The following is a 27,699-nucleotide window of genomic DNA, read 5'->3' as shown; positions in this document are numbered from 1 at the left end:
AGAGACCGATCACTTGCTCAGACTTCGGGAAGGGATTCTCTCAGCCACCTCCACCGAATGTGCATCATTGAGTTCACACCAGGGAGAGGTTGTTCACCCGCTGTGAATGTGGGAAGCAATTCACTCAGTATTCTAACCTTAGGTAATTCTCACTTTGGCTAGCAGCTTAATATAAGGGGTGATAGCCCCCCAGCCTGGCCAAACTTAAGAAATCTTGTTTGGGTGGAAGCTGCTTGATGTGTCCCCTGTTACATATCAGTACCCCGAAATAACAAATGGTACATAATATGCGATTAAACGATTGGGCTTTATAGTTCTTTCTTTGACTATAGAGCTAGTAAAGAAAAAGGGCCCACTCTCTCCATTCATGTCTTCTCATCTCTCCCCAGCAAAAGACTGCAAAAATCTCTCTTCCTGACGAACAAGAAAGAACATTTCTGTCATTGGATAGCCCTGCATTCAAAAACCCTGTTGTCTCTAGTCGTAACCTAACCATTGCTGTTACAGAGAAAACATTACCTCAGCAGTGAAACATTGCACAGAGGCTGTTACATTAGCTGTGAAACCTTACAGCATGTTATTTGTGACACACTGCCGGGTTCACACTGGGGAGAAAGTTTCAATAAGCTGCATGCTCGATATTTGTCCATCACCGTTGCTGAATGCAATTTCGAGAGTGACTGTCGGTGCTGAACTCTGCAATTATTGCTGCTGCTCACCACACCCAGTTCTGCACCCTGGTCACTGGGCATGGGAGGAGTTTCTTCTGCTGCATATTCACCTTTAATGGGACTGGAGTTTAACGTGGACTGGAGTGGAGAGCGGCCAGTGAAGGAATGGAGCTTTGACTCAAGAGATTTTGGCAGTTGGATTGTACAATCAAGTCAATCAAGGTTTGAACAGCTCAGACCCAGCAGAAAGCAGCTGATTGGGCAATTGAAAATTGAGAAGTTCAACAAACAAGTAAAAAGAGGGGTAGCTGAAGCGGAGCGGCCAGTGAGTGAGTGGGCCAGTGAAGGAGTGGAGCTTTGAGGCTTTGGCTCGAGATGTTTCGGCGAGCAGAGGCAGAGGACGAGCTTGCTCCCAGTAAGGTAAGGCCGGGTATGTTCCTATAATTATTTTGATTAACTTAGGAGTTGGTAATGGAGGCTGTAGATAGGGCAGTCCAGTGCTCCGATTGTAGGATGTGAGAAGTCAGGGACAGCACAATTGTCTCTGATGACTAAACCTCAGGGATCTGTACTGGGTCCAATGTTGTTTGTCATATATATTAATTATCTGGATGATGGGGTGGTAAATTGAATTAGTAAGTATGCAGATGATACTAAGATAGGTGGAGTTGTGGATCATGAAGAAGGTTTTCAAAGCTTGCAGAGAGATTTAGACCACTTAGAAGAGTGGGCTGAAAGATGGCAGAAGGAGCTTAATGCTGATAAATGTGAGGTGCTGCATTTTGGTAGGAGTAATCAAAATAGGGCATACATGGTAAATGGTAGGGCACTGAAGAATGCAGTAGAACAGAGGGATCTAGGAGTAATGGTGCATAGTTCCCTGAAGGTGGAGTCTCGTTTGGATCGGGTGGTGAAGAAATCTTTTGGTATGCTGGCCTTTATAAATCAGAGCATTGAGTATAGGAGTTGGGATGTAATGTTGAAATTGTACAAGGCATTGGTAAGGCCAAATTTGGAGTATTGTATACAGTTCTGGTAATCAAATTATAGGAAAGATGTCAATAAAATTGAGAGAGTACGGAGGAGATTTACTAAAATGTTGCCTGGGTTTCATCTCCTAAGTTACAGCAAAAGGTTGAACAAATTAGGTCTTTATTCTTTGGAGTGTAGGAATATTGGGAGTTAGGAAAAAAGTGAAAAAGCAGGATCTCAGGGATGGTAATCTCAGGATTGCTGCCTGTGCCATGGGACATAGAGGGTAGGAACAGGAAGTCATGGCAGTTGAGTGCGTGGCTGAAGAGTTGGTGCAGGGGGCAGGGGTTCAGATTTCTGGAACATTGGGATCTCTTCTGGGGAAGGTCTGACCTGTACAACAAGGACGGGCTGCACCTGAACTGGAAAGGGACCAATATCCAGGTGGGCAGGTTTGCTAGAGCTGCTGGGGAGGGTTTAAACTAGTTTGTCAGGGAGGTGGGAATCAGAATGTGAGTGCAGTGATCAGGGTAGAAGAACAAGGGCACGATGCTGTGTGTTCTGAGTTGGTGAGGAAGGACAGGCAGGGGACAAAACATAAATGTAGCCAGTTTGAGGGGTTGAAGTGTGTGTATTTCAATGCTAGAAGTATTAGGAATAAAGGGGATGAACTTAGAGAATGGATCAGTACGTGGAACTACGATGTTGTGGCCATTGCTGAAACTTGGCTGGAGGAAGGGCAGGATTGGCTGATGCAGGTACTGGGGTTTAGGTGTTTTAAAAGGATTAGGATGGGAGGTAGAAAAGGGGGGGAGTAGCATTACTGATCAGGGATAGTATCACGGCTGTAGGAAGAGAGGATGCTGCAGAGGGAGCGTCCACTGAGTCAGTGTGGGTGGAAGTCAGAAATAGGAAGGGATCAATCACTGTGCTGGGAGTAGTCTATAGGCCCCCAAATAGCCCTCGGGACATCGAGGAGCAGATAAGCAGGCAGATTTTAGAATGGTGCAGGAAATACAGGGTTGTAGTTATGGGTGATTTCAACTTCCCTCATATTGACTGGCACCTCCTGACGGCAAGGGGGATAGATGGGGCTGAATTTGTCAAGTGTGTTCAAGAAGGATTCCTGACACAGTATGTGACCGGCCGACGAGAGGAGAGGCCATACTGGATCTAGTTCTCGGTAATGAACCTGGTCAGGTTGCAGACCTCTTGGTGGGGGAGCATTTTGGTGAGAGTGGCCACAACTCCCTTAGCTTCAGCATAGCTATGGAAAAGGATAAAAACAGACAAAATGGGAAAGTGCTTAACTGGGGAAGGGCGAACTATGAAGGGAAGAGGCAGGAATTAGCGAGAGTAAATTGGAAACAGATTTTCAAAGCTGAAATTACAGAAGTAATGTGGAGGAAGTTTAGGGACCACTTGTGCTGGGTTCAGGATAGGTTTGTCCCACTGAGGCAAGGAAAAAATGGTAGGAAAAGGGAACCGTGGCTGACGAAACACGCGAGGCAACTCGTCAAGCGGAAGAAGGTAGCATATGTTAGATATAAGAAGCAGTCAGAGCCCTGTTGGTCGCTTTTCGATTGCTCCTACCCTGTTTACTTAATTGTCTCTACCAGTCATTTTTTTTTTGAAATCTTATTATAATATTTCAATGCTACTTTACTGTGGCCGGGAAAAGAACCAAAGCGTTTGCAAAAGAAAGAGAAACAGAAGATGAATCCCCAGTCACTTTGGATTCAGTCAGTGACTTCCTTAAACGGCAAAAATCGGAATGAGTTTCAATGACTTAATGGCAAATTGGATACAATTCAATGAACTTTATTTCAGCATGAGAGCCAAATTCAGGAGAATACTGTGAAGCTAATGACACTTGAAGAGGACGTTGAAGATACAATTAAACTCTGCAAAGAGTTATCTTTATCCAGTGATAAAATGCTGAAAAGGATCATCAGTCTCGAAAATAGAAATAGGAGAAATAACTTGCGAATCCTGGGTCTTGAAGAATCAATTGAAGGTGCTGACCCTACGAATTTTTTGCAAACTTTCTGAAGCAGATTTTCCCTGCTTTATTCACATCTGAGCTGAAGCTCGATGGAGCTTTTTGCTCTCCGACTTTGAAGCCATTGTCCTTGGCGGCGAAACCCAGATCGGTCGGACTAGCCTTTCATGAATTTCGTATGAAGGACCTTTTAATTCACCATAACCGGAGACAAGGAATGATCAATTTCCAAAATTACAGGTTAGATTTGTGGAAGACTATTCGCCTGAAGTTTTGGCTGATCGCATGAAATATGAAGAAGTTATGTTGGAATTTTAAACCATCCCTTCAGTTCCCCGCACGTCTGCATATTGTTTTGAAGAACGGATTGCGAAAAAGAATAAATTCAGTTGAAGATGCAAAAGAGTTTCTGAAGGATGAAGTCTAAAACTGTTATACTTCTTATTTGATCAAGTTTTTTTCTTCTGTTAATATGAATTTGAAATAAGGTTTCATTAAGCTTACGTTTTGGCTGTTCATATATTGTCTTTTGTTAGATTTTTTTTTGATACTACTTTATTTTATCCCATTTTGAGGCTTTATTTTAATACAGCTTTCTTTGAATTTGTTTAAAGTGATCCTTTCGTATTTCCGAATACCAAGTTATTTTACTTTTTATGTTGTGTCTTGGTAGGGACATAATGATCTTGCAAGACTGGAGTTTTTTCTGTCAACAGGATTTTTTGGGGCCGGTACTTAGTTCTTAGCTCACTGACTGTCTATTGGTCAGCTTTCTCGCTTTGGGTGGGGGAGGGGGGGGTAGGGCCTATTTCTCTCTGGGAGCTGTGTTGGGTTGAATATATGATTGTTTGTTTGACCACTTTACTTTACAGTTTGCTTTCTTGTTTTAATAACTTAATGGCCAGATCTTTTAATTACATGTTGATTGGTATTTAAAATGTTTCGAAATTTTAACCTGTTTAGTTTGAATGTGAAAGGGCTGAATCACCCCACCAAAAGGAACAAAGTGTTTGCTTATATTAAAAAATTAAAAGCACCTTTTTTTTTTTTACAAGAAATGCGCATACGCAGCTGTGATAGCTTATGTTTTTCTTTACTAGGTGGAAGAATATGAATTCCACTCTTCGTTTAATGTAAAGTCATGTGGAGTTTTGATTTTTGTAGATAATACAGTTTCCTTTATTCAGCATAAAGTTGTTTCAGACCCTAATTGTCGATTTGTTATTGTATCAGAGTTTAGACAGTGAATCGATTGTTTTTGCTAATGTATATGCCCCCAACGTAGATGATCCAGGATTTTTTGAACATCTATTTTCATTTTTGCCAGATTTGTGTACTTTCTTGTGATGGAGGAGATTTAACTGCTGGTTAGATTGCTCATCTATCAAACCAGCCACACTTAATAAATCAGCTTTGTTTATCCAATCTTTTCTAACTAAATGTGGTATAGTTGATTCTTGGCGATTTCTTCATCCGACAGACAGGGAGTATTCTTTTTTCTCTCATGTCTAACATTCTTATACCGGGATTGACTTTTTTATTGATAGTCAAATGATTCCATTAGTTCGATCGATTGAATATAAAGAGATTGCTATCTCTGACCACTCCCCTGTATTTCTATCTTTAAATCTTCCTGGTCCTATCTCCATGAGTAGATTTTGGCGATTTAGTTTAACTCTGTTATCCGATGAGGGTTTTTAAAAATTTATGGAGAATCAAATTACTCTTTATTTTTGAAGAAAATACGTTGGAAGAGGCGTCTAGCCTTATTATATGGGATACTTTTAAAGCATACATCCGGGGTCAAATTATTTCAGATACTGCAAACATCATTAAAAAAGCTAACAAAGAAAGAAATGGATTAGCCAATCAGCTAAAGCAACTGGACCATAAATATGCTTCTGTACCTGATCCTGAAACATATAAGAGACGTATTGAAACTAAAACTAAATATGATCTTCCTTTAACATATCCAATTGAAAGCCAACTTTTTAAAGATAGAAGTCAACTTTATATTCACGGAGATAAAACTGGTAAGCTACTGGCTAATCAATTGAAGCCATTTTCAGCCAAGCGACAAATTAAAGAAATACATAAAATTAACGGGGACATGACAACTGACCACCTTGAAATTAATGACATTTTTAGGGAATTTTATTCTAAATTGTATAGTTCTGACTCTGTTAATGATAATATTGCAATGAATAATTTTTTAGATCAATTAAATATTCCTAATCTTTCGTTAGATGATCGTAGGCAATTGGATCAACCTATTTCCCAGGATGAAATTGCTGAGGATATTTGAGAATTGCATTCTGGGAAATCCCCAGGCCCCAGTGGATTCTCTGGAGAGTTTTATTAGGCTTTGTCCTCCTTGATTACACCACATTTATGTTCTACCATTACAGGAAGGAAGACAACCACAATCTTTTTACGAAGCTTCCATTTCGCTCATTCTCAAAATGAATAAGAATCCTACTAAATGTTCTTCGTATAGACCTATCTCTTTACTCAATTTTGATAAAAAAATTTTATCTAAAGTGTTGGATCGCAGACTTGAAAATATTATATCTTCTGTAGTTTTGGATGATTAGACAGGATTTATTAAAAATCTATATTCCCATTTTAATATACGGCGTTTGTTGAATGTTATATACTCTCCATCTAAGGAAATACCGGAATGTGTGATATCTTTGGATGCGGAGCAGGCTCTTGACAGAGTTGAATGGAACTTTCTATTTACATCCTTAGAAAAATTTATTTTGGACCTACTTTTATTCATTAGATTAAATTACGTTATTTATCTCCCTCCGCTCGGGTTCTTACTAATTTTCAGAATTCTAAACCCTTTAAACTCCAACCTGGAACTAGACAAGGTTGCCCCTTGAGCCCCCTGCTTTTTGATTTGGTATCAGAACCATTAGCAATTGCTTGTTGAGAGTCTAAAGAGATCACTGGTATTTTAAGGAGAGGTACTATTCATAAAGTGTCGCTCTATTGCTGATGACTTATTGCTTTTTATACCTAATGTTACAACCTCCTTACCATTTGTGTCCATTTACTGACTAATTTTAGTCAGTTCTCAGGATAAAAATTAAATCTACAGAAGAGTGAACTGTTTCCTTTAAACAATTTCATACCAACTGATATTAACCTTCCTTTTAAAATTTTAGGAGAACAATTTACATATTTAGGAGTAACAATTAATAAGAATTATAAAGATTTATTTAAGGAAAATTTTTAAAGTTTATTGAATTTACATTTAAAAAACTCTAATTGGTTGCCTCTCTCTTTATCACTGATTGGCCGAATCAATTCGATTAAAATGAATATCTTACCTAAATTTATATACCTTTCTCAAGCTGTGCCTGTTTTTATTCCTAAATCTTCTTTTGACTCTTTGGATTCAATTCCTTCTTCGTATATATGAAAGAAGTAAAAAAAAACACCTCGTAAAAAATAAAGCTCACCTTCAGAAAACCAAAGAGAATGGAAGCTTTACCCTACCCAATTTTAGGTTATATTATTGGGCAGTTAATATACGTAATATTACATTCTGGATATATTACATTAACTATGAGAATTGATCTATATGGGTTTCTTCGGAAGTCAACTCTGTTATAAAATTTTCCATTATTTCTTTACTTGGATCCTTGCTTCCTTTACCTTTAAATAAATTAATTGACAATCTGGTGGTTAAACATACATTGAGGATTTGGTTATAGTTTAGAAAACATTTTGGTTTATTGAGATTTTCCCTCTCAAGTCCCATATTTTCTAGCAACACACATCAAAGTTGCTGGTGAACGCAGCAGGCCAGGCAGCATCTCTAGGAAGAGGTACAGTCGACGTTTCAGGCCGAGACCGTTCATCAGGACTAACTGAAGGAAGAGTTAGTAAGAAATTTGGGAGGGGTAAGGGGAGATCCAAAATGATAGGAGAAGACAGGAGGGGGAGGGATGGAGCCAAGAGCTGGACAGGTGATTGGCAAAGGGGATATGAGAGGATCATGGGACAGGAGGTCCGGGGAGAAAGACAAGGTGGGGGGGGGGACCCAGAGGATGGGCAAGGGGTATAGTCAGAGGGAGAAAAAGGAGAGAGAGAGAGAAAGAATGTGTGTATTTCAATAAATAACGGATGGGGTACGAAGGGGAGGTGGGGCATTAGCGGAAGTTAGAGAAGTCAATGTTCTTGCCATCAGGTTGGAGGCTACCCAGACGGAATGTCAGGTGTTGTTCCTCCAACCTGAGTGTGGCTTCATCTTTACAGTAGAGGAGGCTGTGAATAGACACGGAATGGGAATGGGACGTGGAATTAAAATGTGTGGCCACTGGGAGATCCTGCTTTCTCTGGCGGACAGAGCGTAGGTGTTCAGCGAAATGATCTCCCAGTCTGCATCGGGTCTCGCCAATATATAGAAGGCCGCATTGGGAGCACCTGATGCAGTATATCACCCCAGCCGACTCACAGGTGAAGTGTCGCCTCACCTGGAAAGACTGTTTGGGGCCCTGAATGGTGGTGAGGGAAGAAATGTAAAGGCATGTGTAGCACTTGTTCCGCTTACAAGGATAAGTGCCAGGAGGGAGATCGGTGGGGAGGGATGAATGGACAAGGGAGTCGCGTAGGGAGTGATCCCTGCGGAAAGCAGAGGGGGGGGGAGAGAAAGATGTGCTTAGTGGTGGGATCCCGTTGGAGGTGGCGGAAGTTATGGAGAATAATATGTTGGACCCGGAGGCTGGTGGGGTGGTAGGTGAGGACCAGGGGAACCCTATTCCTAGTGGGGTGGCGGGAGGATGGAGTGAGAGCAGATGTACCTGAAATGGGGGAGATGCGTTTGAGAGCAGAGTTGATGGTGGAGAAAGGGAAGCCCCTTTCTTTAAAAAAGGAGGACATCTCCCTCGTCCTGGAATGAAAAGCCTCATCCTGAGAGCAGGTGCAGTGGAGATGGAGGAATTGCGAGAAGGGGATGGCATTTTGCAAGGGACAGGGTGAGAAGAGGAGTAGTCCAGGTAGCTGTGAGAGTCAGTAGGCTTATAGTAAACATCCGAGTCCTCGGAAATATGAAATATGAGTCCTCGGACAAGACTCCCAGAAGGTTAATTTACAGGTTGAGTCTGTGGTAAGGGAGGCAAATGCAATGCTGGCATTTATTTAAAGTGAAGTAGCATATATAAGCAAGGAGATAATAATGCTGGTACTTTCTAAACTTTACTTAAGAGTATTGGGGACCCATATCTCAGAAAAGGTGTGTTGTCATTGGAGAGAGTACAGAGGATATTCAAGAAGATGATTCCGGGAATGAAGGGGTTAAGATATGAGGAGTGTTTGCCAGCCTTGGTCCTGTACTCCTGCACTGACCTATGTTTAATAAACGCGGGGGGGGGGGGGTGTTAAATCTCACTGAAACCCACCAAATGTGGATAGGTCTAGATAGGGTGGATGAGGAGAGGACTTTTCGTATGGTGGGGGTAGCCATAACAGAGGGCACAGCCTCAAAACTGAGGAGCGACCTTTTAGAATAATTAAGGAGGATTTTATTTCATCAGAGAGCAGTGAATTTGTGGAACTCTCTGACACAGACGGCGGTGGGGGCCAACTCTGTGGGTAAATTTCAGGCAGAAGCTAATAGTTTGCTGATCAGTCAGGGCATTACAGGATATGCCAAGGAGGCAGGTGTATGGGGTTGAGTGAGAACCGGGATCAGCCATGATAGAACGGCGGAGCAGACTCGATGGGGCTGAATGGCCTAATTCTGCTCCTATGTCTTATGGACTTATACTGCCAGTGTCTTACACAGTGAAGATTGACACAAAATACTTATTACATTCAATCGCTGTTTCTTTACTCTATTACTAACTCGCCAGCATCATCTTCCAGCAGTACAATATCAACTCTTGCCTCTCTTTTACTCTTAATATATCTGAAAAACTTTTGATACTTGATATTATTGGCTCACTTACCTTAACTTATCATCTTCTTTCTCCTGCGTGTCTTTTTTTTAAGTTGTCTCCTATTGGTTATGTAAAAGCTTTCCAATCCTCTAACTATCCACTGTTTTCTTGTTATATAATATGACACCACTTTTGCTTTTATTGTTACGTAACCGGCAACGATGAGTATCAATCGAGACAGGTTATATAAAAACAACCAAACATTTATTACACACGTCTAAACGATAAGGAAAAATCGAACTAAAACTTTAACCGGAAGTTAACAGATATGCAGCCGTGCACCAACTCGCCACTCGGCTCTGGTTCTCAAAGCGTTAAATGCAAAAACAGTTCTTAAAGCGATACAGTCGGATATAGTTCTTAAAGTGATAACTTCGAAAGTCCATCAGATTTACATGTTCAATTGGGAGAGACTCTAGGATACAATTTCCTTAACGATTCTCGAAAGATCATTGCTAATGCATCCACATCTCTTCAGCCACCCCTTTCAGATCTCCAGGGTGTACACCATCTGGTCCAGGTGACCTATTTATCTTCAGACCATCTCTGTTTCCCAAGAACCTTCTCCCAAGTAACGTAACTTTACACATTCTGACCACTGACATCTGGGAATTCCATATTCCTGCCAGTGTCTTCGGCAGAGAAGAGTGATGTACAATACTTATTCAGTTCATCTGCCATCACCTTGCACCCCCACCCCATTACTACCTCTCCAGCATCATTTTCCAGTGGTTTGATATCCACTTCCGCCGCTCCTTTACACTATATGTACCTGAAGAAAAAATTGGTATCCTCTTTAATATTACTGGCTACCTCACCTATGTATTCCATCTTTTCCTTCTTAATTATTTTAGTTACATTCTATTGGTTTTAAAAGCTTCCCAAACTTCTAACTTCCAAGTAATTTTTGCTCTATGCCCTCTCTTTGGTTTTTATGTTGTCTCTGGTTTCTCTTATCAGCCACGGTTTTGTTCCCTTACCTCTAGAATACTACTTCCTCTTTCTGATGTATATATCCTGTGCCTTCAGAATTTCTTCCAGAAATTCCAGCCATTGTTGCTGCATTTCATCCCTGCCCATATTCTTTTAAAATCAATTTTGACCAATTTTTCTCTCATGCCTCTCTAATTCTCTTTATCCCACATCTGACTTTAGCTTCTCCTTCTCTAATGTCAGGGTGAATTTGATCATATTCAGATCCCTAATTAGTTCTGGTTCATTACAACACCCCATCCAGAATAGCTGATCCCCAAGTGGGCTCAACCATGAGCTGCTCTGAAAAAGCATCTTGCAGGCATTCTAGGAATTCCTCATCTTGAGACCAACACCATCCTAATTTTCCTAATCACCCGCACGATAATCCCCCATGTAATATTGCCCTTTTGGCACGCATTTTCTATCTGCCATTCTAATTTGTGGACCACATACTCACTAATGTTTGGTGGTCTCTATACAACTCTCATCAGGGATTTTTGTTTACATTTGCTGTTCCTTAATTCTACCCACAGATTCTACACCTTCCAACCCCATGCCACCTCTTTCTAATGATTTTATTTAATATTTTACCAACAGAGCCACACAACCCCACTACCAGCTTGTTCTTTCAAGAAACTTATAAATATCTGGGGAAACAAGAGGACCTGCAGATGCTAGAAATCTAGAGAACTACACACAAAGTGCTGGAGGAGCTCAGCATGTCAGGCAGCATCTATGGATGGGAATCAACATTTCGGGCCAAGACCCTTCACAGCGACTCTTGATACCCACGTATCTGGAATATCAGATATCAGATCAGACAAGCAAAGGAAATAGAAAGTAGTGCGAAATACGGAAAACCTTTGACAAAATCTAGTTCAAGGATTTAATGAACCTGCCAAACAGAGCTCAATAGTTAACAAATACAAAAAAAGGCAAAAATCACTTTCATCAATGCCTACAGTGACTTTTTGTTTATAAAAATACCTTGGTCCCATTTCAATCAGTAAAATTTACAAAGATGAATAAGAACTTCAGAAAACTTTAGAAAAGACTATTTACACTCAAACCCACTTAGATTGAGGCTACCTTGGACAGAAGGAGGAAGAGAAATAACACACATGAAAAAAAAATCAGACAACATTTATATTTTCTTCAAAACTGAACAGGGTTCAGCACTCCCTGTGTGTATATGCAATCGTGATAAGAAATACAGACCAGAAAACTTAAATGAGAGGCCAACTCAGAAAAATGAATCATCACTATGGAAGAAAACATTAACCAGTGGAGTGAGCATGACCCTCCATGGGAGACATTCCAATGATCTGAGCAGATGAGATGGCGACAAGAAAGCATCGAGCACCTGACTGAGAGTTGGAAACCTCATCCCAGAAACAGGGGGGTTCCTTGCAGAAATACAGGACAAGGTGGGTAACAAAAAGAAAAAAAAATCAAAAATACATGAAATACAAACAAACAAGGCAGTAAATGCAGAAAATGCCAAGAGAAACCAGTCACAATCAACACATTCCAGGATCCTGCAGCAGTTTAACTCAATCTGATTACTTGCCCAGGTACAATCAAGTGGCAAATATCATTCACCAAAATCGTGCTTTAAAATGCAAACTCATGAATGCCCTCCATCACTCCATAAAGACACCATAAATTCAAGCCTGATCCAGGTTTAGAGTCAAAATCTGAGAAATTATATGATAATCAATACTGCACATTATTTCAGAGAGGACAATCCATAATAACCATCCGGGTATAATATTACAGGATAAACAAGCAGGAACAACTCCCTCAATAGATAAAACCATTCCCAACACACACATGTTCCTCGACCAGTGGAGCACCTCACCACAGGCATTGTTTGTGTCATCAGTCAGACAACCAGATTATTTTCTCTGTCAACCAGCTTCCAAATATTGCTACTCTATCATTTGTTGCCACGGCCCGCTGCTGATTCCCTTCTCCTCATCATATGTTCTTACCCCGGCCATCGTCCAGAGCCCCAAACTCTGCCCTGTGCAGACCCGCCTCTGGTTTCTGACCCTGCTCCGTTCAACATCCAACTAATGGTTTCCCATTCTGTTTTCAGTCTTCAGAGGACAGGGTGTTTTCTAACAACCCTTTAGAAGCAGGGAAAATGACCCATAATGTGGAAATGAGACATCAATAAGGAGGTTAACTACCAATGTCATTCTTCCTCAGCCCAGAGATTAGAGGGACGAAGAACATCTCAGACAGAACTGCAGTCAGCTCCACTTCTTCAGGCTGCAGAAATTCAAACCTCTTCACCCAAAGAGTGGCGACTGTTTGGAACCCATCACCACAAGGAGAGCAAGAAGGGAACAACAGGGGAGGATTTAAAAGGACTGTCATGGAACAGAATCACTGGCAGGGTCCAGCCGGCCTGAGTTGTCTCCCTACTGTACACTAGGTGCGTTATAAATTCACTAAGTACCGGAGACAGAATTCAATATAGAACTGATTTAATTGTCTTAGATCCAGAATATTAAACTCCAGCCCTATTAAGGGTGAATGTGCAGCAGAAGAAACTCCTCCCATGCCCAGTGACCAGGGTGCAGAACTGGGTGTGGTGAGCAGCAGCAATAATTGCAGAGTTCAGCACCGACAGTCACTCTCGAAATTGCATTCAGCAACGGTGATGGACAAATATCCAGCATGCAGCTTATTGAAACTTTTTCCCCAGTATGAATCCCGTAGTGTGTCACAAGTGTAACATGCTGTAAGGTTTCACTGCTAATGTAATGGCCTCTCTGCAATGTATCACTGCTGAGGTAATGGTTTCTCTGCAGCAGTAATCTTTAGGTTATGACTAGAGATAACAGGGTTTTGGAGTGCAGGGCTATCCAGTGACAGAAATGTTCTCTCTTGTGAGTCTGGAAGAGAGATTTTCATGGTCTTTGCTGGGGAGAGATGAGAAGACGCAAATGGAGAGAGTGGGCTCTTTTTCTTTTTTTTTTTGTTTACTTCAGGAACCATGTAGTCAAATTAAGAATTATAAAGCTCAATTGTTTAATTGCATATTGTGTACCGCTTGTTATTTCGGGGTACTGATTTGTAAAAGGGGACACATCGTGCAGCATCCACCCAAATGAGATTTCTTAAGCTTGGCCAGGCTGGGGGGGCTATCACCCCCTATATTAACCTGCTAGCTGAAGTGAGAGTTATATAAGGTTAGATGACTGAGCAAATCGCTTCCTACATTCACAGCAGGTGAACAACCTCTCCACAGTGTGAACTCAATGGCAGGTGATCAACCTCTACCCAGTGTGAACTTGCTGGTGTCTCTGTAGTTGAGATGACCAAGTGAATCCCTTCCCACAGTCTGAGCAGGTGAACGGCCTCTCCCCCGTGTGAACTCTCTGATGTACCTTCAGGTGAGATGACTGAGTGAATCCCTTCCCACAGTATGAGCAGATGAACGGCCTCTCCCCAGTGTGAACTGACCGGTGAGCTTGTAGGTGGGATGACTGAGTGAATCCTTTCCCACAGTCTGAGCAGGTGAACGGCCTCTCCCCAATGTGAATTCGCTGATGTACCTTCAGTTTAGATGACTCAGTGAATCCCTTCCCACAGTCTGAGCAGGTGAACGGTCTCTCCCCAGTGTGAACTGACCTGTGTACCAGTAGGTAGGATGACCGAGTGAATCCCTTCCCGCAGTCTGAGCAGGTGAACGGTCTCTCCCCAGTGTGAACTAACCGGTGTGATTGTAGGCTAGTTAACCGTCTGAATTCCTTCCCGCAGTCTGAGTACATAAACGGCCTCTCTCCAGTGTGAATGCGCTGATGTACCTTCAGAAAAGATGACCGAGTGAATCCCTTCCCACAGACTGAGCAGGTGAACGGCCTCTCCCCAGTGTGAACCGACCGGTGTGCCTGTAGGCTAGTTAACTGTGTGAATCCCTGCCCACAGACTGAGCAGGTGAATGGCCTCTCCCCAGTGTGAACTCGCTGATGTACCTTCAGTTGAGATAACAGAGTGAATCTCTTCCCACAGTCGAAGCAGGTGAACGGCTTCTCTCCAGTGTGAACTCGCTGATGTACCTTCAGTTCAGATGACTGAGTGAATCCTTTCCCACAGTCTGAGCAGGTGAACGGCCTCTCGCCAGTGTGAACTGACTTGTGTACCAGTAGGGTGGATGACTGAGTGAATCCCTTCCCGCAGTCTGAGCAGGTGAACTGCTTCTCCCCAGTGTGAGCTCTCTGATGAACCTTCAGATTAGATGAGCAAGTGAATCCTTTCCCACAGTCTGAACAGGTGAATGGCCTCTCTCCAGTGTGAACTGACTTGTGTACCAGTAAGTTGGATGACTGAGTGAATCCCTTCCCACAGTCTGAGCAGGTGAATGGCCTCTCCCCAGTGTGAACTGACTGGTGAGCTTGTAGGGTTGATGATCGAGTGAATTCCTTCCCACAGTCTGAGCATTTGAACGGCCTCTCCCCAGTGTGAACTCTCTGATGTACCTTCAGATTAGACGAGCAAGTGAATCCTTTCCCACAGTCTAAGCAGGTGAATGGCTTCTCTCCAGCATGAACTCTCTGATGAACCTTCAGGTGAGACGACGATGTGAATCCCTTCCCACAGTCTTTGCAGGTGAACGGCCTCTCTCCAGTGTGAACTCTCTGATGAACCTTCAGTTTAGATGAGCAAGTGAATCCCTTCCCACAGTCTGAGCAGGTGAATGACCTCTGCCAAGTGTGAACTCGCTGGTGAGCCATTAGTTCAGATGACTGAGTGAATCCTTCCCCACAAATTCAGCAGATGACCAGCCTCTGCCCAGTGTGAACTGACTGTTGTGTCCACAGGTGGGAAGACCGACTGAATCCCTTCTCACCCACAGAACAGATGAATGGCCTTGTCCCAGTGTGAACTTGCTGATGTACCTTCAGTTGAGATAACCAAGTGAATCCATTCCCACTGTCTGAGCAGATGCACAGCCTCTCCACTGTGTAAAATGACGGGCATGCCAGTCGGCAAGATGATCGAGTGAATCCCTTGCTCCACTTCTTAAATATCTGGACAGAGACAGCAAAACCGACGTGTTGTGTTCAGTTTTCCCGTAAACAAATTCCTTGTCATTTTTAACCTGTGAAAAGATTAACAAAATCCATCAATGGTTGTAGGACAACATTTCAGATGAGATCACTTGAGTTGCCAAGGTGTGATCTGGCATCACACTGTTACAGTGAGGTTCAACCCAAGTTGGTGAGAGAAATCATCTACTAACTGGGCACAGTGCTGGTATCTGGAGTGACCATCAATTCCTTGATGCTCTTCCTGTCTCTATAAGAATGCGGCATTTCTGCCATCTCCAATCTGTGACCTGGCTCAGTTTGACTCTCTCCATTGGTATTATTCCCTGTTGCCACTGAGCTGCATGGGTGCCTGGCCCCACAGTATCTGAAACACTCACACAAATAGCTGGCAGTGTATTACACACATCCACCACTCTCTGTGTAAAAAACTTACCCCAGACATCCCCTTGGTATCTATTTCCAAGCACCTTAAAACTATGCCCCTCGTGTTCGTCATTTCAGCCCCGGGAATAAACCTTTGGCTATGCACATGATCAATGCCCCTAGAAACCATAAAAAAAACATAGAACACTACAGCACAGAAACAGGCCTTTCGGCCCTTCTTGGCTGTGCTGAACCATTTTCTGCCTAGTCCCACTGACCTGCACATGGACCATATCCGTCCATACACCCCCCCCATCCATGTATCTGTCCCATTTATTCTTAAATGTTAATAAAGAACCCGCATTTACCACCTCGTCTGGCAGCTCATTCCATACTCCCACCACCCTCTGTGTGAAGAAGCCCCCCCAATGTTCCCTATAAACTTTTCCCCCTCACCCTTAACCCCTGTCCTCTTTTTTTTCTCCCCTTGCCTCTGTGGAGAAAGCCTGCTTGCATTCAAGTCCAAACTTATTCAACCTCTCTCTGTAACTGAGTTTCTCAAATCCCGGCAACATCCTTGTAAACCTTCTCTGCACTCTTTCAAACTTATTAATATCCTTCCTGTAATTTGGTGACCAAAAATGAACACAATACTCCAGATTTGGCCTCATCAATGCCTTATACAACCTCACCATAACATTCCAGCTCTTGTACTCAATAGTTTGATAAATAAATGCCAATGTACCAAAAGCTCTCTTTACGGTCCTGTGACGCCATTTTTAGGGAATTTTGTATCTGTATTCCCAGATCCCTCTGTTCTACTGCACTCCTCAGTGCCTTACCATTAACCCTGTATGTACCCCTCATCATTTTATAGACCTAAAAAAGGCACTAAGCATGAACAAGGAAATCATACATTGCTTTGAGGATTTGTAAGGAGTATACAAAATTATGAGGGTATAGATAGAGCGAATGCAAGCAGGCTTTTTCCACTGAGGCAAGGGGAGAAAAAAACAGAGGACATGGGTTGAGGGTGAAAGGGGAAAGTTTAAAGGGAACATTAGTGCGGGCTTCTTCACACAGAGAGTGGTGGGATTGTGGAATGAGCTGCCAGATGAAGTGGTAAATGCGGGTTCTTTTTTAACATTTAAGAATAAGTTGTACAGATACATGGATAGCAGGTGTATGGAGGGATATGGTCTGTATGCAGGTCAGTGGGACTAGGCAGAAAAATGGTTCGGCACAGCAAAGGAGGGCCAAAAGGCCTATTTCTGTACTGTAATGTTCTATGGTACGATGGTTACAAGCTGCAGCTGGATGTACATCTTGTAGGTGAGGGCATCAAGGACACTGGAGGTCTCCCCACCCTCCCACCAATGTCCCCTCTAATTTGTAATTACCAGTGTGCACATAAATCTTGTACTGTGTATTTTTTTTAACCAGTGACAACATCTGCACAGTGAATCTTATATAGAGAGGTATTCATTTTAACAGCTAGCAAATCACTGTCAGTAAGAACTTTGATCCCCCCTGGCTTCGATCGAGTTCATCTGCACTCTCACACAGACTATGTAGCAGTCCTGTAATGGGAAATGAAGGATTTTCTCACCAAAGCTTTTGCACATTGTCCATATGTGTTTTGCTTGCTAAATTACACTTTAAAAAGTCAGATTTTCAGATATCACTCCACTTCTTCCCACTTGTAAATTCTCCAGCAACTTTTGCATGGCCACAATACACACAAGTAACACCAGTTACTATGTTGCACATAAATATTTCCCCTGAACCCTCATGAGGAATTGAGGATATATATAAAAAATTATTTTGAACCTGTGTAATCTCTGGTTAAAAGAATAATTGGGACTGAATAGGAATTTTTGAACTGAAGTAAACTCTGTCATCAGCAGTTAGCAAAGACAGGTTCATTGCCAGTTCTCTGTGGCTTGCGGGGAGACACACTGAGAGCTGATAACATTATACATTGTACCCTCATTAGTTGATACATTGTACCTTGTACCCTCGTTTGAGTAAAGAGAGGAGGACTCACCAATAAGGACAGGAATCAACATCTGTCTGTAATTAAATCAGAGCCTTGCAAAGGGATTAACTGATAAGGACTGGACAGTACATCTGTCTGTAATTAAAACCTTGATTTAGCGAACACTCTTATTTAAGTAATTAAGTTTTGCACCAACAGACTTGGTGGGTGTACCAGTTCAAATAACATCTTGCAATAGTAATGTATGGGACTTACTGTGTATAAATATACGGCTGTAACCTGACTAAGTCAGTCCACTTGTCAGATGGTGACAGTGCTTACGTGCCTTCCCTTTGACAACTGGGTCTCAAACTCCTGCAGGAGAATGCGCTATAAACTGCGGTGATGATAAGAAGCTGGTCTCCCAAGTTTTATTCAGATACAACTTGAACATTTGGCGTCACGAACAGGATCCGAATATAGGGAGTGCCAAGCAGACTGTGGTGGGATATTACCTCATGAGAATAAGCAGTAAATTTGATATGGAAAAAGAACAGTGGGAAGAAGTGGAAATTGTTGAAAAGGGGGTGGAAGGAAAAGGCAGATGTAAAGTGGAACAGTATATTATTAGCAAGTTGGAGGAATAATGCATGTGACAAAGGGATCGAGGTATGTACTGCAGAAGGAACGCCAAAGGTTGGGAGACGCTAAAAGCGGAGCGTGAATGGGTGGATGGGCACCGAAAACGAGAGCAGGAAAAACAACATAAGCAAACCAAGGGTGGCCTAGGTAGGAGAGAAGGGCAGGAACGTCAGTCTGAAGTTCGAACTGTTTGGGAAACAAGGGATCTGGAACCCATGTCTGGCATACTGACCCTGTGTCAGGACAGTGACCGTGATGAGGAGTGGGCACCTCCCACCTTACCAAGGGCCAAGTGCACCCAGTGCTCCTGAACCCCAATCCTCCCAGTACTCAGATACGGTGGCCGCTCGGGTCAAACAGCGGCGGCAGGGAAGGGGAGGCTCTCTATATCCTGAGATCCAGAACGGGAATACCAAGGATTATTCCGAGAGAGGGAGGGAAGAATCCAATAAAACCCCAGAGTTAATGGCTCCATGAAGACGATTGCCGACCCAAATGCTGCCTAATCCACGAGCAGGAGGAGGGACAGTCCTCAGTGATTCCTGTGTATGCACCCTGGAAGCCTCAGGAAATGATAATGATCATGATTCAGCCCCAGATAGAAAAGAAAAACCAGCACAATTTGCTCAGTATGTCCGCAGTACTACACACATGTTTAATGTGACCCGGGAAGATTCATTCGGTCTCTGCTACGTGATTCTCCCAGCTAATGAGGGGCAGAAATGGAAAGCAGAATTGAGATACCAAACCTATCAGGAGTTACAGGTGGGAAACCACAATGAGAATGAACAGACAGACCAGATTATTCAAGCCTTGGAAAGGGCTCTCCAGCAACCTGTAAACATCACTAAAGTACTTGAATGCAAACCTAAGCCTGGGGAATCAGGACCAGACTATTGGGAGCAATGTGTGGCCTGCTACGGCAAGTTCACAGGAGACCAAGCTTTTAATGATGGGAATCCATCCCCCCACCCGCCAGTTTAATGCCTACTGCTCCAATGCTTACCAACGAAGTTAGCCAACATGATTGAAACAAATAATATGGATTGGCCTGACAATGTAATATTGCTAGTTGCTGGAATTCCAATTCCATTTATGATTGATATGGGGGCAATCACAACCACTCTCAATCAGGAAATCAGGAATGAAAAGGGATTCCAGCTATCAGACACTACAATCACTCTGGCTGGGTTCGAAGGCAAGGAACGTACATATTCACATACTCAACCACTGCAGGTGGAACTGCAGGGGGACTCAGTGCGAGGTTTCATTTACAGCCACCACCAGTCTGGGGTGTAATCTAGCAGGGAGAGACTTGCTCTGTCCATTGGAAGTCAAGATTCTATGCACAGACAAGGGTGTCACCCTGGGGCTAGTGAACAACTGGCAGCTTCCTCAGTTATTGATCCCCCAGTGGTGGGCACTTAATCTGGACTCCACTGCATTTGAACCCCCACTGCCAGTGGTCGACCCTCATGTGACTCTGTGCTATGACCAGTGCTCAACTGAGGAAAGCCAATATTATGCACCCCTCGAGGGACAGTAGTTCCTAGTCACGGTGATTGGAGAGGTTAAAGGAAGAGAGGGCAGCGCATCACAGGCTGAAGTTCCAGATTACCTTAGGCGACAGACAGGACTGGTGGTTCCCCATACCACCGTTAGGGTTTGCCCTGGGTTCAAGCAAAGAGCCTCGGGTTCATTGCCTACACCCTGATGAAACAAGCCTCCAACGCGAAGGGAAATTGGCAAGATTTGCCCGCGGGCCATCTGCGATACTGGAAGGATTCTGAGGTGAAGACGGGACATTTAGTACGACATTCTTTTAATATTGACTGAACCCAAGACGCTGTACCCCATCTCTAAGCAATTTCAGGCCATGACGTTGGCCGCACCAACTGCCCCCCTGTCCAGATCACCGTGAAAGAAGGACAGACTCTCCCATCCATTTTGCAATACCCCCTCAAGCCCGAGGCAACATTTTATGAGGAAGGAAGCTCTTTTGTGGATCCAGCAGGAAAACAATATTCTGGCTATGCAATAGTGATGGACAATGAAATAGTTGAGCAGGCCTCTTTTGAAGCGGCTGTCTCCGCCCAGAAGGCTGAGCTGTTTGCTCTGACTCGTGCCTGTATCCTAGCAACAGACAAGATTGTGAACATTTACACAGATCCCCATTATGCATTTGGAGTTCTGCATGACTGCTGGGCTCTCTGGGAACATCGGGGATTCCTAACTTCTTTTGGCCACCCCATTAGTAATGCCACCTTTGTAAACAACTTACTCACCGCTCTATGGCTAGCTCGAGTTTTGGCTATTAATAAATGTGCGGCCCACACCCACATGTCCAACCGGGTCACTAAAGGCAATACTTTAGCAGCTAAGACAGCAAAAAGTGTGGCACAATCCTCAGTAGTTGTAGTCCCCTCGGGTTCCCGTCAAGCAACCTTCTGTGACTGAAGCAGAACGGGTTTGCCAGACATGCGGGAGGTATATACTTTTCAGGGGGGCACCTCCGAGGAGGAGCGCAAACTGTGGTCCCAGATGGGGTGCCAGAAAGTCCCCGACCTAAGTTTTTGGATCACCCCAGCGGGACAGGTTTGTGTTCCTACACAGTTTTTACCAATATTGGTTGATTATATACATGATTGTAGACACCTGGGAAAGGAGGGAATCATTGGTAACCTGTACCCTGCACACCGGGTATGACTCCCTTAACAGGTGAACCTTCTTTGTGTCTAAAAGTTGATTTTATTGAATTGCCTAGAGTACATTGCTTTAGATAGTGCTTAGTTATTATAGATGCATTTAGTAGCTGGACTGAAGCTATTCCAACTACCAATAATACTGCTTTGACTGTTGTGAAGGTATTATTATGGGAAATAATTCACAGGTATGGCCTGCCAAAGATGCTAAGCTCTGACAATGGCCCACACTTTGTGGTGAAAGTAAATGATGGGGTATGTAATGAACTAGCTATGAAGCAACAATTCCACTGTGCACACAACCCACGGGCCACTGGCATAGTGGAGAGAGCCACTCTGAAGAGTAAATTGGCCAAACTAACAGCGGAGACTGGACTCACTTGGTTGAAGGTCCCACCTTTAGCCCTATTCCACATGAGGGTTACCCCACAGGGGAAAACAGGGTTGTCACCAGCTGAAATCATTTATGGATGGCCCATGAGGACACACTGGGGACCAAGACCTGGTGTACCATTTCTCACAGAAAGTCTACCAGCAAAATTCGATATGCATACCCGAGGGAAAGGGATAGGGAAATATATATGCAAACTAACCAAAATTCTCCAAACATTACATTCACAGGTACGACAGACTTACAAGGAAGAGAACTGCCCCCCAGAAAGGAGTGACTATGCCACCATAGAACCTGGGACTTTTGTCCTGATCAAGAACTGGGATCGAGGGAATCTCGGATTTCAGTGGAGAGGACCATATCAGGTGTTACTGATCACTCCCACGGCTGTGAAGCTGAAGGGGCAATCTTGGTGGATACATCAAACAGACTACAAATTTATTACTGAAGGAAATGAGTAGAAGTACTCTCTCAGACTAAAGGAAAATGTATTGGCTGATAGCGGTGTTCTGTGGTTCCCTGGTGTTTAGGTCTTTGAGAGGGCTCACTGATAAGTCAACGCTGTACTCAGTAGTTTTCTGTGTAAAAAATTACTGCTTTGTTGATCATGTAATGATCAAAAGGAGGGAATGATAAAGTATATAAAAGGGTTAACACGTTGTTAAACAATAGCAGCCTGTTTTTCTGAAAGAAACTGCTGATGATCAACAGATGTGCTGAGCCACGCTGAGCCATATTTCTTCTTGAGGGTGGCTAGCTGGGGTTTCAGGATGCTTATCTCCCTGTGCACTCATGCACAGAGATAGGACAGCTTCAGTCTGTTCTATGTGTGTAAGCCATTATGACTATTTTGTAACTTGTCTTTAGGGGCTGTCATGTAGCAAATAACTTTGGCTCCAGCCTGCCTTGTGTGGGGGGTATCTGGACGGATATATCTGTGGTGTAAGGGGAATTGTTAGTCAGTTAGTGGATTGGGCAGGAACAGTCATGGACTGTTCCTGTTTGAGGGACTAACTGAGTAACCCTGGGTGCTTGGAATAAAGAGTTGGTACTTCTACGGTCTCTGAGTGACTTTATCCGGATTCAACTTCCACAGACTGGGAGTGGTTTTAAAGGGCTGGGCTGCTGGAAGCACATCACCAGACCTGGAGTGATTGCAACTGGGTCTGACAGAGGCATAACAGGTTCTTCTGGGTACATTTAGTCTCACTCCAACTATTTCCTACCTTCATTTGTACAGGTATGTAATGTCTAAAGGACCAGTGTTTGAGTAAATAAGACTCACCAAACTTTCTCCTGACTGAATCACTGGAATCTCCAAGTCAGATGGATTCTCTCCGTTGATGCTCTCAATCCTCAGGCTGGTTCACTTGTTGCTGTTCCCTTGTCTTCAGTTGTGCTTTGCTTCCAGTTGGGGTTTTTCTTCCAATAAATCTCTCAGCGCAGGTCTAACTTTAACGTGAAAGACAATGAAGCACATTAACAATAAAAAGGAGAAACAAACATTTCTGCTTAATGTTACTAAGAACAAAACTCACTGAAATTTAAACATTGAAGGCAGATATAATGATCTCAGTGAACAATCTATTATTGTCCCTCACACGTCACAAAATGATGTGGGATAAGAACAACCCATCATTCAGTCATGGTAAGACATAAGACACAGGAACAGAATTAAGTGATTCGATCCATCTGGTCTGCCCCACCACTCAACCATGGCTGATTTTTATTCCAACACCATATTCCTGCCTTCCTCCTGTAACCCTGAAGCTATTTAGCGATCATGAATATGTTAATCTCTGTCATAAATATACCCAAATGGCAGCCTCAACCAACCTCTGCGGCAACAAATTCCACAGATCAGACATCTTTTGGCCAAAAAATTTTTTTCATGTCAGTTTTAAAGGGAAGCATCTTTATTCTGAGACTGTGCTGTCAGATCACAGACTCTCCGTCTAATGGAAACATCCTCTCCATGTCCACTGTATCCAGGCTTTTCAGCATTCGGGAGGTTTACTTGACCATACATCCCTCCACCACCCCCATCGTCCCTCTGAACTCCATAGAGCACAGGACCAGAACCATCAAATGCTCCTCATACATAATGCCGATCATTCCTGAGATTATTCTTGTAAACCTTGTTTGGAACAACTGTACATACACATTTCCAGGAATAATAGACAAATTGGTACCAGGATAATTTACAGGGAAATGTTGTGCTTTCTTTACTGTTCTACTGTTACATATCTTGTGACTGTCTTATGACCACGATGTAATGGAGTATCTTGTGAGCATGATGTAATGGAGTATCTTGTGAGCATGATGTAATTGCGTTGTGATGGTGGGGTCAAGTAATTTTCCTGCCAGTGTGAGGTCATGTGATGACCTGTTCCAACAGGTATACATGGGGAAACCCCTGTTGTTATGGAGTTAGTTTGTCAGTTAGTTTTGCTGCGTAATCATCTCATGACGTAGTTCTGTTTCAAAGCAAAGTTTTACTTTCAATTTTAAGGTAAAACCGTTGTGCTGGCAGTTTCGCCAATCGCTGCCAGGTTTTGTTTGTTTACCTTTGCAGTCTAGTGTCGGAGAGTGAAGACCTTTACCAAACTACAGGAACCCAAAGGATTGAGTAAAGTTGCTGTCGTTTGGCAGTTTCATAAAGGATCAACCTTATTGAATCTTCGTTCAGAATTAGTGATCTGCATCTGAGGTAACCCCTGCAAGCTCAGGAAAAGTTTGTGCGGTGTTCCCCATCCAGAAAAAGGTCAGTTCCTTTAAGCCGTTTTACTTCCTTTGTCGTGAATCCTTTGGACAGAATCAGCAGAAACGTCACGTCTTCGAAGAAATCTGTTTCCAAAGAAGTCTCTCCTTATTGACTTTGTAAATCTCCTTGGACTTTCAAATTTACCACTTTAAGACTGTGTTCGAATTTACCACTTACAGTTAACGTAAGTTAGTCATTAGTTTACTTTTCACTATTGTTGAGCAGAGTTAAATACATGTTTAAGTTTGTTTATAAAACCTAACTCAATTCTATATTCACAGTTGCCGACCACATAACACTACGATCACAAAACGAGCCATTTCCATTTCCAAGTGAAACCAGGTTTATTTCAGTAAATATAAACCAGTCCAGGGTGAATGTAATAAAAGGAAACTGGAATTACCAGAAACACTCAGCAGGGAAGGAACAGCTGTGGGGACAGGAACAAACTTTACAATTTAGGTTGATAACGTTTCATCAGAATGACTTCAAACATTTTCAGTTTTTAGTGCAGATCTCCAGCAACTTGAGATTCTGCTTGATTTCCACCGAGTGACCCGTGACTGTGAGGAACTGCAGAGACCTTTGGATACAGATCAGCACATCACAGAAACCATTCTTCCCCTTAGACTTCCCAGTCCCTCCGTAAAACAGGCAGTGAAATGAAAGATCCCCACAACCTGGGACGTTCTCCGTTCTCACCCACACCAGTCAGGGAGAAGACAACAGCCATAAAGCTCAAGGACAAATGCAAGGAGCCTCAGGAAGCGAGGTGAGTTGGGGGAAGTTAACAGGACTCAGTGGTCAACATTACATTTCCCCAACATAACGTGGAGGAAGCATCACTACCCACCGGGGAGTATAAACACACACCACGTGATCTTGCGTCACAAAACGGAGGGCGGGGCTAACTAGCCTCACGTGACCAGTTGGCGGGACTTCCATTTCAATTCTGCGGAAATAGACAGCCTGGGCTCCTGGTTTGGGTCGTTCAATGCAGATTAAGTGAAGTCGACACGTTTCTGACGAGCCCAGATAACTGGGTACTAAATGAGTAATTGGCCCGCAGTTCGGGGCTGACGGTCAACATCAGATCTCCCCGCTCGGGATCGGTCTCAGTACTCACCGATGAGAAAAGTGATATCTTCGGCCCGCAGTGATCCCGACCCCCGGCTCCCCGACCTGGGAGGCGATCGTCCCTTCCCGATCCCGCAACAACTCGCTTCAGCACTGAGCGAAAAGGCAAACACCGTCCGTCTGGCGACAGTGAGCATGCGCGGAGAGATTATTGCGTCTCCGGAGGGCGGGGCCTCGGGAACAGACACGCTGCTGCTGCCCGTCTGCGGTTAAATGGGCGGGGCGAACGGGATCACGTGACCGCTGGGTCCCCCACAACCCAGGGAGAGACTCCAGCGACCCGCCCGCCACTCTGTGTTATGTACCGGCAGCGATAGACCACAAACTCAGTCTGTATTAGTATAAACTAATATCTGTATTAGTATAGAGACAATTAAACAAACTACTCTTCTAAACAGAAGTTAACAGTGTTATGCGTTTTGTGGCTGCAAAAATGTCAAGTTTAGGAACAGTTCTGAAAGTTTCAAAATGGCAAGTTTCAGTTTTCCACGGAATGGGGAAATTTGTAAATCCACATTAAAATGCAACGAGGAAGTAATCAGAAAGAACTTCACAGGTTCCGCGCTGGGAAAACGAAAACTCCAGGGATCAGTCTGGTGAATCTTCATTGCACTCTCCATAACAAATACTCTCTAACCTCTTTGTTAATCCTCTATGGAATTAATTTCCATCTTCTGCAGCCCCGTGTTGCCCCAACCACTCACCTCCCACCCCGTCACTATTTCCACCTTCCCACCTCCCCCTCACCTGGATCCACCTCTCACTCCCCAGCTCTTGCCCCATCCCCACCCCTCACCTCTTTTCTCGGACTATTTCCCGTCCACTCTCAGTCCAGAGGGAGGGTCTCGGCCCGAAATGTTGACGGTCCATTTCCCTCCACAGATGCTGCCCGACCCACTGAGTTCCTCCGGCAGTTTGTTCTTTGGTCTGTGTGACCCGTGTTAGTGTGGGGAGCGGGATTTTACACCATATTCCCGGTACAGTCTCAACAAAACACAAATAATTGTCACTTTGCCCGGACCATCGGCCCCGCTTGCAGGGCAACAGTCTGCCGGTGTTTGCCCCCCAATGTGGTGAATCGCCACCACCGTGGGCTCAGACATTTCCACAGATGAGCCCCTCCTGTCCCCACCGGGACAAACATCCTGTCCGCCCCCTCTCTCACCGTCTTCATCCTCTCCCTCCCCGGGGAACCGGCATCAAACCGACGGGCCGAGCGGTCTCCTCCTACCTTTCAGCGACACATCAGACTCCGGCCGCAGGAGACGCTTCACAAACGCCCCAACTTCCCTCGGAGGGAAATGGAAATAAATCAGAAAGCGGACATTTACTTTGACGGTTGTCCCGCCGTGACGGAAAGTTCGGGAGACGGAGTCAGCGGGGGTAACGCCCTCTCGGCTGGTCCGCCTCCGCTATTGGTTGGAAGTAGTGATTGATATCGCTTCGCACCAATGGGAATAGCGCAGCGCGTGACTTCTCTGTTGACAGCGGTGGGGGTGGGGCTGGTCACGTGATTAGTAGCCCGGCCATTAAACCGACCAAGCTCGAGCTCACCAGCGCGCGGGGCACAAAAGGCCCCGGATGATCGGTTGAGGTGAGAAGGGGTCTCCGGGTTGGGGGTCTCACCGGGCGGCGTTTTCAACACCGACTTCGGGTAGTTGCTGTGACTCCGGACTCCGTGACCCGCAATCCCGGGACAGTCCTGCTCTCTTCCCTCTCTCTCAGCCCCACCATCCGTACACGGGCCCCGGGGAGCTTCCGGCTGATGAGGGAATGGGAACCGATGGGTCTCTCAGACAGAGCTGAGCTCCAGCTGTCTAAATGCAAGGATCGGGAACTCGGAGAAAGGGAACAAAATCTTTTACATCAGCTGTTGTGAAAATCACCTTTGTTCTGCCTCCAGTCACAAACAAGAGAAAATCTGCAGATGCTGGAAATCCGAGCAACACACACAAATTGCTGGAGGAACTCAGCATTAGTACTCTTTTCCATAGATGCTGCCTGGCCTGCTGAGTTCCCCCAGCATTTTGTGTCTGTTGCTTGTTCCACCTCCTCCTGTTCTGGACTTTCTACCCGTGAGAACAT

General features: G+C 44.0%; 2 protein-coding genes and 1 long non-coding RNA gene across 4 annotated transcripts in view; 2 read left to right on the top strand and 1 right to left on the bottom strand.

Moving 5' to 3' along the window:
* LOC140207872 (uncharacterized) overlaps positions 1–27,699 on the top strand; it is a 48,659-nt gene that overhangs the window by 12,401 nt on the left and 8,559 nt on the right.
* LOC140208679 (uncharacterized) lies at positions 452–13,519 on the top strand. The gene is made up of 3 exons (XR_011888867.1): positions 452–1,091; positions 11,169–11,998; positions 12,786–13,519. It is a non-coding gene; the product is annotated as an uncharacterized lncRNA (long non-coding RNA).
* LOC140208666 (uncharacterized) lies at positions 11,444–25,744 on the bottom strand. 2 transcript variants are annotated; one of them, XM_072277519.1, is made up of 3 exons: positions 25,604–25,744; positions 22,999–23,165; positions 11,444–15,687 (listed from the first exon to the last, which is right to left on the bottom strand). In XM_072277519.1, the coding sequence occupies exon 3, from the start codon at positions 15,317–15,319 to the stop codon at positions 13,862–13,864; it is 1,458 nt and encodes a 485-aa protein (XP_072133620.1). In that variant the 5' UTR covers positions 15,320–15,687; positions 22,999–23,165; positions 25,604–25,744; the 3' UTR covers positions 11,444–13,861. The 2 variants fall into 2 exon arrangements, with proteins under 2 accessions (XP_072133620.1, XP_072133621.1); XM_072277520.1 differs by having other exon boundaries at positions 22,999–23,161.

Source organism: Mobula birostris, chromosome 13 (genome assembly GCF_030028105.1).
Source record: "Mobula birostris isolate sMobBir1 chromosome 13, sMobBir1.hap1, whole genome shotgun sequence".
Taxonomy (NCBI): domain Eukaryota; kingdom Metazoa; phylum Chordata; class Chondrichthyes; order Myliobatiformes; family Myliobatidae; genus Mobula; species Mobula birostris.
Note: the sequence above shows the minus strand (reverse complement) of the source record. Positions and strands in the feature narration are given on the sequence as shown.

Bases quoted from the DNA above. Each gene is read 5' to 3' on its own strand.
- LOC140208666 (XM_072277519.1), bottom strand. From the start codon at position 15,319: ATGGCTCACCAGCGAGTTCACACTTGGCAGAGGTCATTCACCTGCTCA.